This window comes from Callithrix jacchus, chromosome 6 (assembly GCF_049354715.1).
Source record: "Callithrix jacchus isolate 240 chromosome 6, calJac240_pri, whole genome shotgun sequence".
Taxonomy (NCBI): Eukaryota; Metazoa; Chordata; class Mammalia; order Primates; family Cebidae; genus Callithrix; species Callithrix jacchus.
Genome location: NC_133507.1, coordinates 87519117 through 87535955, shown reverse-complemented (window position 1 = coordinate 87535955; position 16839 = coordinate 87519117). Strand labels below are relative to the sequence as shown.

The 16839-nt window shown below is 38.4% G+C and overlaps 1 protein-coding gene across 3 annotated transcripts in view; it reads left to right on the top strand.

Moving 5' to 3' along the window:
- Positions 1–517: 517 nt before the first annotated feature.
- Positions 518–16839, top strand: part of KYNU (kynureninase) — a 170131-nt gene continuing 153809 nt past the window's right edge. For 2 of the 3 annotated variants that reach the window (XM_002749467.7, XM_008998943.4), the window contains exons 1-2: positions 518–684; positions 13431–13618. In XM_002749467.7, coding sequence (XP_002749513.4) covers positions 13450–13618 — 169 coding nt within the window. In that variant the 5' untranslated portion in view covers positions 518–684; positions 13431–13449. The remainder of the gene's footprint in view (positions 685–13430; positions 13619–16839) is intronic. The other variant, XM_008998944.5, reaches the window with a different exon arrangement.

Sequence of the window (16839 nt, the reverse complement as noted above, 5' to 3'; positions counted from 1 at the left end):
CAAGCTCCGGAATAAGCCTAAGGAAGTAATCTAAGTGGAACAATAGTTCACACTCTTAAAAGAATAATTTGCATTAATGGAGTTTGCCTGGCTAGTTTCCACTTCAAACTTCAAATCTTCTTCTTCCTTGTCTTGTTAACTGTCCAGATTTATTTCTTAGTTTTTTTAAAACTCATATATTAGGCAATGGGGTGTATTCTGGAATTGAGAGCCTATTTTAAGCATTTGACTAAGAAGTTTAGCCATCAGACTAAAAATCCTCAGTGCATTTGACCACGGGTACTGTCTCAAAAATCCAGAGCACAAAGTAAGGCAAAATTTAGAATTCAGTTCTAGGACAAACTCACCAATTCAGGTGCCAGAAATTTAAATAGTTAAAGGACAAGGAAGTGTATGTTTACCTGAGTCTAAAGAGCAAAGTTGCTTCTGGAAAAAAGCCCTCGCTGGAGGTGCTGGCATTTAAAATGTTGGGCAGGCGCACATGTTGCTTAAATTTCTGACAGTGGCTGGAGATTACAGATTGGTTAGTGGGAAGTAAAGTACGTAAATTGTAAATTCTCCACTGGGTGGAGTCTGAGCAGTTCTTTGAATCTCTCACCCTAAGATCTGGCCTGAACATTGGCAAGAAATTCTTGAGAGTTCCTTGAGAGGTTCCAGGAGCCGAGCACCCCACTGGAATCCTAGGTAAGCTCAAGGTGCTGATAAAAACTCTCTACCCTAATGTTTACTCTGTGTGTATTCCAAATGGAACTCTCTCAGCTGGAATCCTTGTCATAGTGTTTTAAAGGTTTTTTTCTGTTACTCTCTTCTTCTTTCTTTTTTTTCTCATATTCTTTTCATAAATAAAGATGGTATGACCTTCCTAAAGGCCCCACCTTTAAAAATGGGTTAAATGAAGAGATCTTTACCAATGTAATGGAAAAGAACTGATGTCCAGAGTGTACTGCAGTGCATCTACTGAATATGGATACATTTGACAAATCAAAGTTAGTCCTGTTCTTACTTGAGTTTAAACAGTAAGATTAGGTCAAACTCCAGATGCTGGAAAGATATCCTTAAACAGACTTTAAGTCTGCTGTTTCCTGGTAACTTTAATTGTCTTCTTATTCTGCTACATGTCATAATAAATATTTATTTAGAGAAGTGAAAATGTCTATTTCTTGCACAGAGTTTCTTCCCCTTTCATTTTATGAAACTGTCACTTCCCTAAGAAGAGATAGTTGATACACTTTTAAAAATATACTCGATTTTCTTTTTTCTGTTCTGCTTTTAATTTGAGGTGGTAAGGTGTTACTTAGCAGTAACATTGAAGCAAATGTATTGATTTTATTAATGTGTTCAGCAAGTAATTCATATCCTAAATATGAAATATACACTTGTAAAAGAGTAATGTTACCCATTTCTCAATGATATGCTTAAAGAATCTTGATCAGTAGGTATATTCTTTTTCCTTTTTCTTTATTAATGAAAAACTACACACTTTTCAACATATTTTTAAGTCTGGTTCTAAACTTTGAACCCCTATGTACAATTTGCTCATTTCAGGCATGGATGTGAAACTGTGTACAGATTAACTGTTTGGCACTCACAGTTATTTATTTAATTATTTAGCCCTAGATAGTGGATGACTAGGAGATTATGAATTCTGTGATTTCCTTAAAACCAATCAGTTTTGAATTATTATACAAGTTTTTTTTTTTTTTTACTTTAAAGTTGTAGCTGTCTAAAAAAATTGTGAAAACACAATTTCCAAACTTAAATTGAGGGCACATTGGTGCTGTCTATCAGAAGGTATTGATAATTTCTTTTAAATTACAAACAATCTTTTATCTTTTTATAAAGGACCTAATGTCATTTGAGCTTAACCACAATCCTCTGAAGAAAGTAAAATTTAACTTTAAATAGCATTGACAAACAGAGCAGTTAGGTGACTTGCCTGAGACCATATGATATGTATGTCCCCCCTTCTGACAAAATTAACACTAAATATGTAAAATTTGAAAAATTTGTAAAATACATAAAAGGTGAAGTTTTTAATGGCATAACATTATGGCTTCTGAATAGTAATTGTCTTAGCTGAAGAGGTGAATGCAGAATTAAGCAGCAATTAGTATGAGTGAATAAATTGCATCCTTAAAGTGAGTGCACTATGCTACCCTGGGAATTATAAACTATATTTAAGACTATGTGAAGTTGTGCACACTGGTGAAGTGGGGTAGGGTGCACTCATTTGGGAGATACTATGCCCATCAAATATCTCAAGGTACCCCAGGTGTGACAGGCCTGGAAGAACTAGCCACTCTAACTTTTGCCTGGCTGAGGCTGGACTGGGAAGGATAGATTCAAAAGGGTAGATCAGTTCATATATACCTTGTGGTCCTTTGCAGACTGAGTGTAGGACTGAAAAAAGAAGCCAGAGAAAAAGGGAATGAGCTGAAGAAATACACACACACACACACACACACACACACACACACACACACACACACCAGGAAGCAAAATGCAAAAAAATAAATAAAGTGAGAGGTTCAAGGTTCCGAGCAGAAATTGTGCTGTGTGCATTCCACTCACAGGGGCTGCCAAAGACCAACATAATGGACTCAGCATCTCTGGCGCAGTTAAGTACCGTACAGTGCACTCTGCTGTCGTTTTAGTCCATTTGTGTTTCTATTCTGTCTGTGCCAGTGTTTCATCTCGAAATGGAGGAAAAGGATTCTGATGCCTCATAATTACTACAAGGATTAAATAAGATACAGATAGAAAGAGGCTAATGACTATCATTTTTATAATAAGGAAAGTTGAATTTTATTCAAAATATGTTGGTAACAAACTAATCTCTTTATTTAAGTAACCCCACTTAGAGGTGAAAGTCACCTCCAATGAACTCAAAGGGCTGACCTCCCAAAGAAAGTTGCAAATATAAGGCAAGCTCTCTTGACTTGAATTTCATTAGAAATGTTTGCCTGGTCTTTCACATATGGTCAGAATGAGAGAGGGTGTGCACCTAGTAATATGTCATTATGTCAAATAATTCATCAACCAATTTTTGTTTATTCTCTCAAACTGCCACTTTGGCAGCAGGGGTACTCTGCCTAAATGAGGTAGCTATAAAGATAAATTAGACATGATTCAGGCCCCCTGGTAGAGTTCAGTTCAATAAGGTAGAATAGCAACTCAGTCCAGCTACCATAAGTAACATGTTTGCAGTAAGACTAATTTGATAATAAGACAGAAAAGCATCTCAGGGAATTTTAGGAATAGCCACAAAAATTGATTCCCTGAAGCCTTGCACACAACATGTTGCATGAAGGATTCAGTGACTCTCAACATGGGCTTGTCCTGTCACCTTTTCGGGAGACATAGCTATTCAATCCCCTGCCATTGTGTAACTAAGTGACTCTCACTTGCTGCTGGAATCACTTCATGCTTTTCATGCTTTAACAATCAGTGGTTATGTTTTACTTTGAAAAATGAGTCATCCCATGACAGTATTCCTTCTAGACCCTAGCATTTCATAGCTTCTATCTACGATTATTTTAACTTCTTGCTCCTGTATCTAACTGAATGAATAAGCACATCTCACAGCTCAGATTCCTGAAAGAATTTGATTATATGCTCAGCTAAACATCATCACTGTTTGGTTAGAGCTTTTACAGCAAATAATTCACAGATCTTTGATGAGGCTACAATGTCTTTAGTGGGTAAGTGTCCAACAGAGGTCTAGTAAAGTATGACCTGGCAATTGATAATGCCAAGTGTTAGAGACACGGTCATCACTCTTTAAAATGCAATTTCCTTTATCAGAAAGCTACAGGTGGGACCCATTTAGAATCAAGTTTTAGGCACAACAAGTGTTTTTGATCTTTCCTATCCATACATGTGTTCAAATAAATATAGTACCTGGTAGAATTATCATAAGCAAAGTTCATATCTTAATTGTTATTGGTAATCAGAGGAAGACAGACTACTTTTACTCGAGACATTGTAACAGGCCTCATGAAAAATTATTTGAGCTAGGGCTTTGAAGGTTGGCTCGAGGAAAGGGAGCAAAACACTTTAGGCAAAGGAAATGGCATGAGAAAAATCGCAGAAATAGAAAATTTTATGTGGAGGACAAATAATACTTATGGTCAGATATTGAAAGAACCATTCATCAATGTTGAAATCATACACTTTTGTACAGAACCATGGGTTGAAGCAGTTAGGAATCATGACGGATAGCAACGTAAAAATCATGCAATGGTGAAGCTTGTTATCTTTGTCTAGGAGTATAAAGGATGGCTTATCAGTGGAGACCATTGCCAATTGAGAAAGAAAGAAGCCCAAAAAATACAACACTGAAAATTGAGAGTGCAAGAAGAATGTTTTACTGGCATTACGTAACACTCAGATATACATCCCTTTATTGCCAAACACTGTGTGTGTTAGTGAAGGTAAAAGAGGAAGAGATACAGAAGAACAGAGACTGAATTGAGTTCTAGAGCTTTAGTTCTGTTTTAGTTTTGCCCCCCAGAGGTTCTAGGCATTAAGAACAGTCTGAATTGAAAAATATTAAACATATCTTGTGATCCAATATTTCCCTATAACATAGACTCAGATATCCAATGACCACCTTGACATTTCTACCTGCATTTTCCATACTTGTTGCCCAGGATGGAGTGTAGGATGCACTTAGCTTACTGCAACCTCAAACTCCTGGTCTCCTGCCTCATCCTCCTCTGTAGCTAGGACCACAGGTGCATGCCAGCACATCTGTTTGTTTGTTTGTAGAGATGAGCTCTTGCTAAGTTGCCCAGTCTGGCCTCAAACTCCTGACTTCAAGCAATCCTCTGCCTCAGCCTCCCAGTGCTATGGTAACAGGTGTGAACCTACACACCCAGCACACTAAACTGAATTTCAATTTCCTTCCTCAAAATTTTTCTTCCCCACATATTTTTATTTCATATTTCACATATTTGCCCATATTCCAAAGCTAGAAGAAAGCTCCTTTGCTGTCCTTACTAGAAGTAATCTGTTAGCCTGTCCTATCCACTTTTTCTCCAAATCTCTCACAAATCCACACTCTTCTCTCTACCTTTGCCCTCATCACCAAATTTAATTCACCACCATTTCTCTCCTGAACTACTGCATTAGCCTTAATTGGTCTCCCTTTTCAACTCTTAAAACTCATTACAGAGCAGAGTGATTTTTATTTGGTAAAATTATATCACATTACCTTTCTACTCAAAACTCTCCAATGGTTTCCCATTAAACTTAGAAACAATTTAAATTTCGTTCTGGCTCCCAAATTTCTTAATGATTACCTTCTGCCTCTGCTTTTCACACATCACAGTTCATTATCCCTCCTTCTCTCTTCTTCCCTCCTAGTGCTTTTAGTTGAATAAGCCAAGCCCATTTTCACCCCAGGAGCTTTGTACTTGTTGCCATGTTCCTCCAGGTTCAGGTCTTCACATAATGTGAAAATGCTCATCTATCACTTTCTCAGAAAGATGAATATGACCCTCTAAGGTAGCACTTCCATGCTCCAGTGGAGTCTACCTTAAAGGTTCTACCTTAAAGAGCTATCTTAAAGGGTCATGTTCATCTTTCTGAGAAAGTCACACACCAGTGACTGTGTCCCATTACTCTGCTGTCCCATTACTCATAGCTCTTAAATCTGAAACTACATTGTTTTTCTATTCTTCCACTAAAAATCAACCGTACAAGGGTTGGCACTAATGCACTATCTCTTACACTGCTGTCCTGCCAATGCTCGGAGCCACATGGTAGGTACCAAATAAACATTTGTTGAAAGAGTAAATTAATTAATTAAATGAAATCAGCAAAACTATATGTAAATTTAACTAGTCCAAAGAAATTTTATTTCCGTAATATTATTCTTGTTCAATTTCAAAAAAAAATAAACTTAGGGGAAATATAAACAAACAACCTCGGGTGAAATTTTAAAAACATGTGTTTAAATATCCATGGTCATTTATCCTTTTCCAAAAAGGAAATGTGGCATGATGATTAAACAGAGTATAGTGTGGTTTCAAGAAATGTCACACAGTCCTGTTTGTTCTAAGATAATACATATGGTGTTGACAAAGAAGAAATTTCAAATTATTAACAGCACCAGGGGGATGAATCTCTTTGGTATTCTTATGAACAAAATGCTAACATTTTAAGTAAAATTACCTTTTCCATGATTATGATTTTTACTCAAAACAAATAATTTTGTTCAGGTTCAATATGCCCATAGTATTAACACCATGATCCAAGAAACACTGGGGGTGGGACAGTGGATTTGGGAAACAAAGAAAGACAAGCTAAGTGGGACACTGCTTTTCCACATTTTGACAAAGATCATCCTTACCATTTCCTCCTCATAAGATACCTAGAGGAAAAGGTTATGATATTATATATGCTTGGAAGCCAATAATGACATATTTCTAGATAATAAGAATGGAATGAGCTAATGTTTAGTGAGAACTTACTCTGTCCTGAGCACTGTTATCTAATTTAGTTCTTTTAATGTCTCTCTTACTATTATTTTCTTTTCTTTCATTCTTTTTTTTTTTTTTTTTTTTTTTTTTGAGATGCAGTCTTGCTTTGCTTTGTCACTCAGGTTGGAGTACAGTGGTTCAATCCCAGCTCACTACAACCTCCACTTCCTGGGTTCAAGCAATTCTCCTGCCTCAGCCTCCTGAGTAGCTGAGATTACAGGTGCCTGTAATTTTTGTAATTACACCACACCCAGCTAATTTTTGTATTTTTTTTAGGACAGATGGGCTTTCACCATTTTGGACAGGCTGGTCTCGAACTCCTGAACTCAAGTGATCCGCCCACCTCAGCCTCCCAAAGTGCTGTGATTACAGGCGTGAACCACCGCACCACGCCTATTTTCTTTTCTTTCTTTCTTTTTTTTTTTTTTTTAATTTTTTATTGCTTTTTAGGTTTTGGGATACATGTGCAGAACATGCAAGACAGTTACATAGGTATACACATGGCAGTGTGTTTTGCTTCCTTTCTCCCCTTCACCCACATTTGGCATTTCTCCCCAGGCTAATCCTCCCCAGCTCCCCCACCTCCCGCTGGCCCTCCCCTTTTCCCCCCAATAGACCCCAGTGTTTAGTACTCCCCTCCCTGTGTCCATGTGTTCTCATTGTTCATCACCCGCCTATGAGTGAGAATATGTGGTATTTCATTTTCTGTTCTTGTGTCAGTTTGCTGAGAATGATGTTCTCCAGATTCATCCACGTCCCTACAAATGACACGAACTCATCATTTTTGATTGCTGCATAATATTCCATGGTGTATATGTGCCACATTTTCCCAATCCAGTCTATCATCGATGGGCATTTGGGTTGATTCCAGGTCTTTGCTATTGTAAACAGTGCTGCAATTAACATTCGTGTGCATGTGTCCTTATAGTAGAAAGATTTATAATCCTTTGGATATATATCCAGTAATAGGATTGCTGGGTCAAATGGAATTTCTATTTCTAAGGCCTTGAGGAATCACCACACTGTCTTCCACAATGGTTGAACTAATTACACTCCCACCAACAGTGTAAAAGTGTTCCCTTTTCTCCACATCCTCTCCAGCATCTGTTGTCTCCAGATTTTTTAATGATCGCCATTCTAACTGGCATGAGATGGTATCTCAATGGAGATGGTGGTTTTGATTTGCATCTCTCTGATGACCAGTGATGATGAGCATTTTTTCATATGCTTGTTGGCCTCATATATGTCTTCTTTTGTAAAGTGTCTGTTCATATCCTTTGCCCATTTTTGAATGGGCTTGTTTGTTTTTTTCCTGTAAATTTGTTTGAGTTCCTTGTAAATTCTGGATATCAGCACTTTGTCAGATGGGTAAACTGCAAAAGTTCTTTCCCATTCTGTTGGTTGCTGATTCACTCTAGTGACTGTTTCTTTTGCTGTGCAGAAGCTGTGGAGTTTGATTAGGTCCCATTTGACTATTTTGGCTTTTGTTTCCAATGCTTTTGGTGTTTTGATCATGAAGTCCTTGCCTACTCCTATGTCCTGGATGATTTTGCCTAGATTTCCTTCTAGGGTTTTTATGGTGCCAGGTCTTATGTTTAAGTCTTTAATCCATCTGGAGTTAATTTTAGTGTAAGGTGTCAGGAAGGGGTCCAGTTTCTGCTTTCTGCACATGGCTAGCCAGTTTTCCCAACACCATTTATTAAACAGGGAATCCTTTCCCCATTACTTGTTTTTGTCAGGGTTATCAAAGATTGTATTTTTGTAGATATGTTGTGTTGCTTCCGATGCCCCTGTTTTCTTCCATTGGTCTATATCTCTGTTTTGGTACAAGTACCATGCTGTTTTGATTACTGTAGCCTTGTAGTATAGTATGAAATCCGGTAGTGTGATGCCCCCCACTGTGTTCTTTTTGCTTAGAATTGACTTGGCTATGAGGGCTCTCTTTTGGTTCCATATGAAGTTTATGGTGCTTTTTTCCAGTTCTGTGAAGAAAGTCAATGGTAGCTTGATGGGGATAGCGTTGATTCTGTAAATTACTTTGGGCAGTATAGCCATTTTCACAATATTAATTCTTTCTAACCATGAACATGGAATGTTTCTCCATCTGTTTGTGTCCTCTCTGATTTTGTTGAGCAGTGGTTTGTAGTTTTCCTTGAAGAGGTCCCTTACGTTCCTTGTGAGTTGTATTCCTAGGTATTTTATTCTTTTTGTAGCAATTGTGAATGGCAGTACGTTCTTGATTTGGCTTTCTTTAAGTCTGTTATTGGTGTAGAGGAATGCTTGTGATTTTTGCACATTGATTTTATATCCTGAGACTTTGCTGAAGTTGCTTATCAGTTTCAGGAGGTTTTGGGCTGAGGCGATGGGGTCTTCTAGCTATACTATCATGTTGTCTGCAAATAGAGACAATTTGGCTTCCACCTTTCCTATTTGAATGCCCTTTATTTCTTTTTCTTGCCTGATTGCTCTGGCTAGATCTTCCAGTACTATAATGAATAGGAGTGGTGACAGAGGGCATCCTTGTCTAGTGCCGGATTTCAAAGGGAATGCTTCCAGTTTTTGCCTATTCAGTATGATATTGGCTGTTGGTTTGTCATAAATAGCTTTTATTACTTTCAGATACGTTCCATTGATACCGAGTTTATTGAGGGTTTTTAGCATAAAGGGCTGTTGAGTTTTGTTGAACGCCTTCTCTGCATCAATTGAGATAATCATGTGGTTTTTGTTTTTGGTTCTGTTTATGTGGTGAATTACGTTTATAGACTTGTGTATGTTGAACCAGCATTGCATCCCCGGGATGAATCCTACTTGATCATGATGGATAAGTTTTTTGATGTGCTGTTGCACTCGGCTTACCAATATTTTATTGAAGATTTTTGCATCTATGTTCATCATGGATATTGGCCTGAAGTTTTCTTTTCTTGTTGGGTCTCTGCCGGGTTTTGGTATCAGGATGACATTGGTCTCATAAAATGATTTGGGAAGGATTCCCTCTTTTTGGATTATTTGGAATAGTTTCAGAAGGAATGGTACCAGCTCCTCTTTGTGTGTCTGGTAGAATTCGGCTGTGAACCCCTCTGGACCTGGGCTATTTTTGTGTGGTAGGCTCTTAATTGCTGCCTCGACTTCTGACTTTGTTAATGGTGTATTCATAGTTTCAGCTTCCTTCTGGTTTAGGCTTGAGAGGACACAGGAGTCCAGGAATTTATCCATTTCTTCCAGGTTTACAAGTTTATGTGCATAGAGTTGTTTTTAATATTCTCTGATGATGGTTTGAATTTCTGTGGAATCTGTGGTGATTTCCCCTTTATCATTTTTTATTGCATCTATTTGGTTGTTCTCTCTTTTCTTTTTTATCAATCTGGCTAGTGATCTGTCTATTTTGTTGATCTTTTCAAAAAACCAGCTCTTGGATTTATTGATTTTTTGAAGGGTTTTTCGTGTCTCTATCTCCTTCAGTTCAGCTCTGATCTTAGTTATTTCTTGTCTTCTGCTGGGTTTTGAGTTTTGTTGATCTTGCTCCTCTAGCTCTTTCAATCCTGACGATAGGGTGTCAATTTTGGATCTCTCATATGGGCACTTATTCTCCTCATATGGGCACTTATTGCTATATATTTTCCTCTAGAGACTGCTTTAAATGTGTCCCAGAGATTCTGGCATGTTGTGTCTTCGTTCTCATTGGTTTTGAAGAACTTATTTATTTCTGCCTTCATTTCATTGTTTATCCAGTCAACATTCAAGAGCCAGTTGTTAGGTTCCATGAAGCTGTGCAGTTCTGAGTTCGTTTCTGAATTCTGAGTTCTAACTTGATTGCACTACGGTCTGAGAGACTGTTTGTTATGATTTCAGTTGTTTTGCATTTGCTGAGGAGTGCTTTACTTCCAATTATGTGGTCAATTTTAGAGTAGGTGTGATGTGGTGCTGAGAAGAATGTATATTCTGTGGATTTGGGGTGGAGAGTTCTGTAAATGTCTATCAGGTTTGCTTGTTTCAGGCCTGAGTTCAAGCCCTGGATATCCTTGTTGATTTTCTGTTGGGTTGATCTGTCTAATATTGACAGTGGAGTGTTAAAGTCTCTCACTATTATTGTGTGGGAGTCTAAGTCTCTTTGTAAGTCATTAAGAACTTGCCTTATGTATCTGGGTTCTCCTGTATTGGGTACATATATGTTTAGGATCGTTAGCTTTTCTTGTTGGATTGATCCTTTTACCATTATGCTATGTTCGTCTTTGTCTCTTTTGATCTTTGTTGCTTTAAAGTCTATTTTATCAGAGATAAGAATTGCAACTCTAGCTTTTTTTTTGCTCTCCATTTGCTTGGTAAATCTTCCTCCATCCCTTTCTTTTGAGCCTTTGTGTATCCATGCATGTGAGATGGGTTTCCTGGATACAGCACACTGATGGTTTTGGATTTTTATCTAATTTGCCAGTCTGTGTCTTTTGATTGGTGCATTTAGTCCATTTACATTTAGGGTTAATATTGTCATGTGTGAATTTGATACTGCCATTTTGATGCTAGCTGGCTGTTTTGCCCGTTAGTTGATGTAGATTCTTCATTATGTTGATGCTCTTTAGCATTTAGTGTGATTTTGGAATGGCTGGTACTGGTCATTCCTTTCTATGTGTAGTGCCTCTTTCAGGAGCTCTTGTAAAGCAGGCCTGGTGGTGACAAAATCTCTGAGTACTTACTTGTTCGCAAAGGATTTTATTTTTCCTTCACTTATGAAGCTCAGTTTGGTTGGAAATGAAATTCTGGGTTGAACGTTCTTTTCTTTAAGGACATTGAATATTGGTCCCCACTCTCTTCTGGCTTGTAGTGTTTCTGCTGAGAGATCTGCTGTGAGTCTGATGGGCTTCCCTTTGTGGGTGATCTGACCTTTCTCTCTGGCTGCCCTTAGTATTTTCTTCTTTATTTCAACCTTGTTGAATCTGATGATTATGTGCCTTGGGGTTGCTCTTCTTACGGAATATCTTTGTGGTGTTCTTTGTATTTCCTGCATTTGAGTGTTGGCCTGTCTTGCTAGGTGGGGGAAATTTTCCTGGATAATGTCCTAAGAGTATTTTCCAGCTTGGATTCATTCTCTTCATCACATTCAGGTACACTTATCAAACGTAGTTTAGGTCTCTTCACATAGTCCCACATTTCTTGGAGACTTTGTTCATTCCTTTTTGCGCTTTTTTCTCTGATCTTGGTTTCTCATTTTATTTCATTGAGTTGATCTTTGACTTCTGATATTCTTTCTTCTGCTTGGTCAATTCGGCTGTTGAAACTTGTGCATGCTTCGCGAAGTTCTCGAATTGTGTTTTTCAGCTCCTTTAATTCATTCATATTCCTCTCTAAGTTATCCATTCTTGTTATCATTTCCTCGAATCTTTTTTCAAGGTTCTTAATTTCTTTGCATTGATTTAAAACATGTTCTTTTAGCTCACAAAATCTCTCATTATCCACCTTCTGAAGTCTAATTCCGTTATTTTGTCACAGTCATTCTCCGTCCAGCTTTGTTCCCTTGCTGGTGAGGAGTTTTGGTCCTTTGTAGGAGTCTCAGTGTTTTGGTTTCAGGTGTTTTCCTCCTTTTTGCACTGGTTTCTTCCCATCTTTGTAGATTTATCCACCTGTCATCTGTGTAGTTGCTGACTTTTCGATTGGGTCTCTGAGTGGACGCCCAGATTGTTGATGATGAAGTATTTCTGTTACTTGGTTTTCCTGCTACCAGTCTAGACCCTCCACTGTGTGACTGCAGAGTTCCATTCCAGGCCCTGCTTGTCTGGGGTGCACCCATAGCAGCTGTGGAACAGTGAGGGATACTACCAGTTTCTTTTTCTGCTATCTTTGTCCCAGAATGATGTCTGCCAAATGTCAGTCTTTTGGATATAGAGGGGTCAGGGAGCTGCTTGAGGAGACAGTCTGTACTTTATAGGAGCTCGAGTGCTGAGCTGTGAGCTCTGTTGTTCATTCAGGGCTGTTAGGCTGCTATGTTTAATTCTGCTTCAGCAGAACTCATAAAAAAAAAAAGACCCTTTTTTCTCAGATGCTCTGTCTCGAGGGTTTGGGGCTTTCTCTGAGAGTGTCCATTGCGCTGTTCTGCCCAGCTAGGAGGCAGTCTAGTCACTATTTGCCTGCCGAGGCTCCGCTTGCTGGTGTGAGCTTCACCCAGTTGCTGCAGGCTCTGCCCTGCTGCTGCGGTCTCTGCCCTGCTACCCTGTGGCGGAGTCTCTCTGTTGTGATGGGTTGCCTGGGCAACAGCAGGCTGCGTTAGCGATCGGCGTATACCTCAGTAGGGGCGGATTGCCTCGGTAATGATGAACGCCCCTCCCCCACCGAGCTGCACCATCCTGGGTTCAGCTTTGCCCGCAGTGAAACTCTCCATCCGGAGCGTTTGGAATTGCCATTTTGTTTTTCCCACTGCGCTACCCCAAACACGGTTTCCCTGGAATCTTCTGGCCTGGCTCACTGTCCAAGTCCCATTCAGTCAGATAGATATGCCAATATGCCCTCTGAAGTCTCAGATTGCTGGTTCAACAGGGCACCTGGACCAGTGTGCCTTGTGCGGAGCGCTGTGGAGTGCCGCTGTGCTACAGCACTGGCTGCTGGCTGCACCGGCTGCCGGCTGCACCAGCCAAAACCTCTGCCTGGCATCCTGCATCTCTTTTGTACCTGGGTATTTCCCTGTTCTGTGGGCAACAAAGATCCATCTGGAAATGCAGCCCTGACTCACCCTCCGCATGTTCACCAAGAGCTTCAATCCTGGGTTGTTCTCACCGTATCATCTTGAGTTCCTCCTCCTCTTTCTTTTTTTTTTTTAATACATGAGAAAAACTCATGCATGGGGTTTAATGCTGGTTGGTTATGTATATTATTTCTGAGGTTGGGAAAAAGGAAGTCTAAAGGGCTCTTTTCCATAGGAAAATGATGGTGTCTAGATTATGTTTTATTATTCTATTTCAGTTTAAGAGAACAACTTGTAATGGAGCCTTCATCTCTTGAGCTGCCGGCTGACACAGTACAGCGCATTGCAGCTCAACTTAAATGCCACCCAACGGATGAAAGGGTCGCTCTCTACCTAGATGAGGAAGATAAGCTGAGGCACTTCAGGGAGTGCTTTTATATTCCCAAAATGCGAGATCTGCCTCCAAGTAAGAACACTGAGAAGATTTTTTAAATGGATTTATTGATTTATTTTTGCTACTGCATGTGTTCATTATCATCTTTGAAAATCATTGTTCTATTACATAATAGAGCTGTTGCAATTATGTTTGAAAAACAAAAGGACCCTGGTGCTCTCAATCAACCTGTCAGGCACCTTAGCCTCAAATTCTGTTTTCTCCCCTCCTCTGAAAATGCATACAGGGTACTTATACTGTCAACTACTTCTGTGAACAATTGAGTGACTGATTGAAAATTATAGGCAGATACATTTATTTGTTCTCTAAGCACTTGGGATTCAAAGCAATTCTTTTAGAATACAATGTTAGAATAGCTCTTATATTGTGCCACTTAGTTTATGATAATGTGATGTTTGTCTTAGAGAGAATATTATTTTGTGACCTGGATATAATGGGAGAGATGTTATATGAATAGCCATCTTTGCATGCTGTAAAGTTGGCAAGGGTAACAGTCACCAAGAAAAGAAACAATGAATGTACAATAACTACATACTATATTTTAAAATAACATAGTAATCTGACTCTGTTCTGGGTTTGGGGACATCATTTTAAGAAAATAAAATATAAGTAGCAAAGGTATAACAATAAAAAGAAATTCGTCAGATTTAGCTTTACTCCATTTTTTTATTAATAAAAAAAGTTCCCAGTTTGAATGGAATTAGTCAGCCAAACTGGGTTTCACATGCTTTATAATAGTCTGATTTCATTTTATTCAGATTAAATGAAGTTCAATTTTGGGTACAGTACTCAGGATCCATGAAGGCCAGCTAATAACATTTTAGGATGTCTGGTTCATATAACACTAATATATACTGTGTAACAGATGTTAAAACACCTATTCATCTTTGACTATGTACCTAACAAACTATAGAACTCTGGAAGGATGAAAGAAGAAAAATACCTGTATCTAACCTAAGATTGCATAATATCGATTGAGGGAGACATTGATAGAAATGACAACTAGAAGAGACCAAATAAAACAAGGCTATAAGTGAAGGGATCTGAGACAACAGAAGAAAAATCTAGGTCATCCTAGAATCTAAAATTAAAAAGAAATTTTGATTTGAATCTTAAGAGATAAAATACTGCTAATGAGTGAATTGTGAGGAAAACAAATTTAGGAAAGGAATTCTCAGGGAAATGGGAGATAAGGGGCTTGGTGATATGTACATCACACAATGTGGAAATCTTTAAAAATAGCGAGGACCCACATGAGTCAAGTCAGGTCTGGTTGATAGTGGCCCTGCCCTGATGTGCTCTCTGGCCCACAGGACTCCTGTACTGAATCAGAACCCAGTTTAAAAGTAGCATTGTGCCCCACTAATCACCAGGAAAATGTATGTCAAAACCCAGGGAGATATCACCTGACACCCTTTCCTCTGAGTACTATTAAAAAGTGCAGGATATAAATATTGGCTAGAATGTAGAGTGATTGGAACCCTTTTGCACTGTTAGTGTGAACATAAAATGGTGCAGTCACTCTAGGAAAGAGTATGTCAGTTTCCTCAAAAACTGAAGAATAGAATTACTATATGATCCAGCAGTCCCACTTCTGGATATATTGCCAAAAGAATTAAAAGCAAGATCCCCAAAATATATTAGTATACACATATTCATAACAGCATTATTCATGATAGCCAAAAGGTGGAAGTGGAATGAACCCACATGTCCATCAATGCATGAAAAGACAAGCAAAATGTGTGTGTGTGTGTGTATATGTGTGTGTGTGTCTATTTGTATATGTATGCGTGTGTGTGTGTGTGTGTGTGTGTGTGATGAAACCTTATTAAGTTTTAAAAAGAAAGGAAACTGTGAAGCATGCTACATGGTTCACATGCATGAACCATGAGGACATCATGCCAAGTGAAATAATCCAGATGCAAAATGAAATATCCTGGTTAATTCCAATTATACCAAGTATCTAGATTAGTCAGATTCACAGAAACAGAAAGTAGAATGGTAGTTGTCACAAGCTTGGAGAGGGAGAAATGGGGAGTTATTGCTTAATGAATATAAAATTTCAATTTTGCAAGGGTGAAAAATTCTGGAGATTGATTGCACAGCAATGTGAAGGGACTTAACTGAATTGTATATTTAAAATTGTTATGAGGGTAAATTTTAGGTGCATTTTAGCACAGTATTTTTAATACTCATCAAAAATAAAAATATTTCTCCCTTAGAAAACAAGCAGCATTGTACATATAACCACCTCTATTATACTTGAGTTGACTTAGTATCCTAATTATGGTATAATATTGATTTTGATTAGTTATCCAATATAAAGTAACTCTGAAGGATTACAACCTTGAATAAATCATTGCCGATTCTTAAAGAGATTTAAATTGATTTAACAAAGAGTTTAAATAATTTGCTTGTTTAAAATATATAGTTTTGCTAGACACAGTGGCTCACATCTATAATCCCACCACTTAGGGAAGCTGAGGCTGGAGGATCACTTGAGTCTAGAAGTTTGACACCAGCCTGCACAACATGAAAAAACCCCATCTCTACTAATGATAAAAAATTAATTAGGCATGATGGTATGTACCTATAGTCACAGTTACTCCGGAGGCTGAAGTGGAAGGATCACCTGAGCCCAGTAGTTCAGGGCTGAGTGAGCCATGATCACACCACTGCACTTCAACCTGAATGTTAAAGGAAGACCTGTCTCTAAATAACAATAATTATTCTAATAATTTTGAATGATATAAGACTTTATTAATGCCAAGTGTTCTTCTACATCAGTGATTGTCAAAATGTGGTCCCTTAATGAAAAGCAAGAGGTTCACTAGAGATCTTATCAGAAATGCAAGTTCTTTGGTCCTAACTCAGAATTACTGAATCAGAGATTCTGAAGGTGAGGCCCAGCCTTCTGTTCTAGATCAGCTAGGATGAGATGGTATCCCAGAATTGGGTCAATTAATTCCCATTCTTGCTATTCTCACTTCAGTTGCATCTTACTGCCTAAGAATTCATCCGTTCAGCAAATATTTATTAGTAATTTACCCTACTCAAGACACTTCTCTCAGAACAGTTCAGAGAACCAGAGAGCAAAGCTGTCATATGAATGTATATCTAGTATGACAAAAGATAATAACCAGACTTAGAAACAACTTAATTATGTGCTACCATTAGGTAGCACTTTAAGTGACAATGAGGACTGTGAAGATGAGGGTGTAATCTTACCCAAG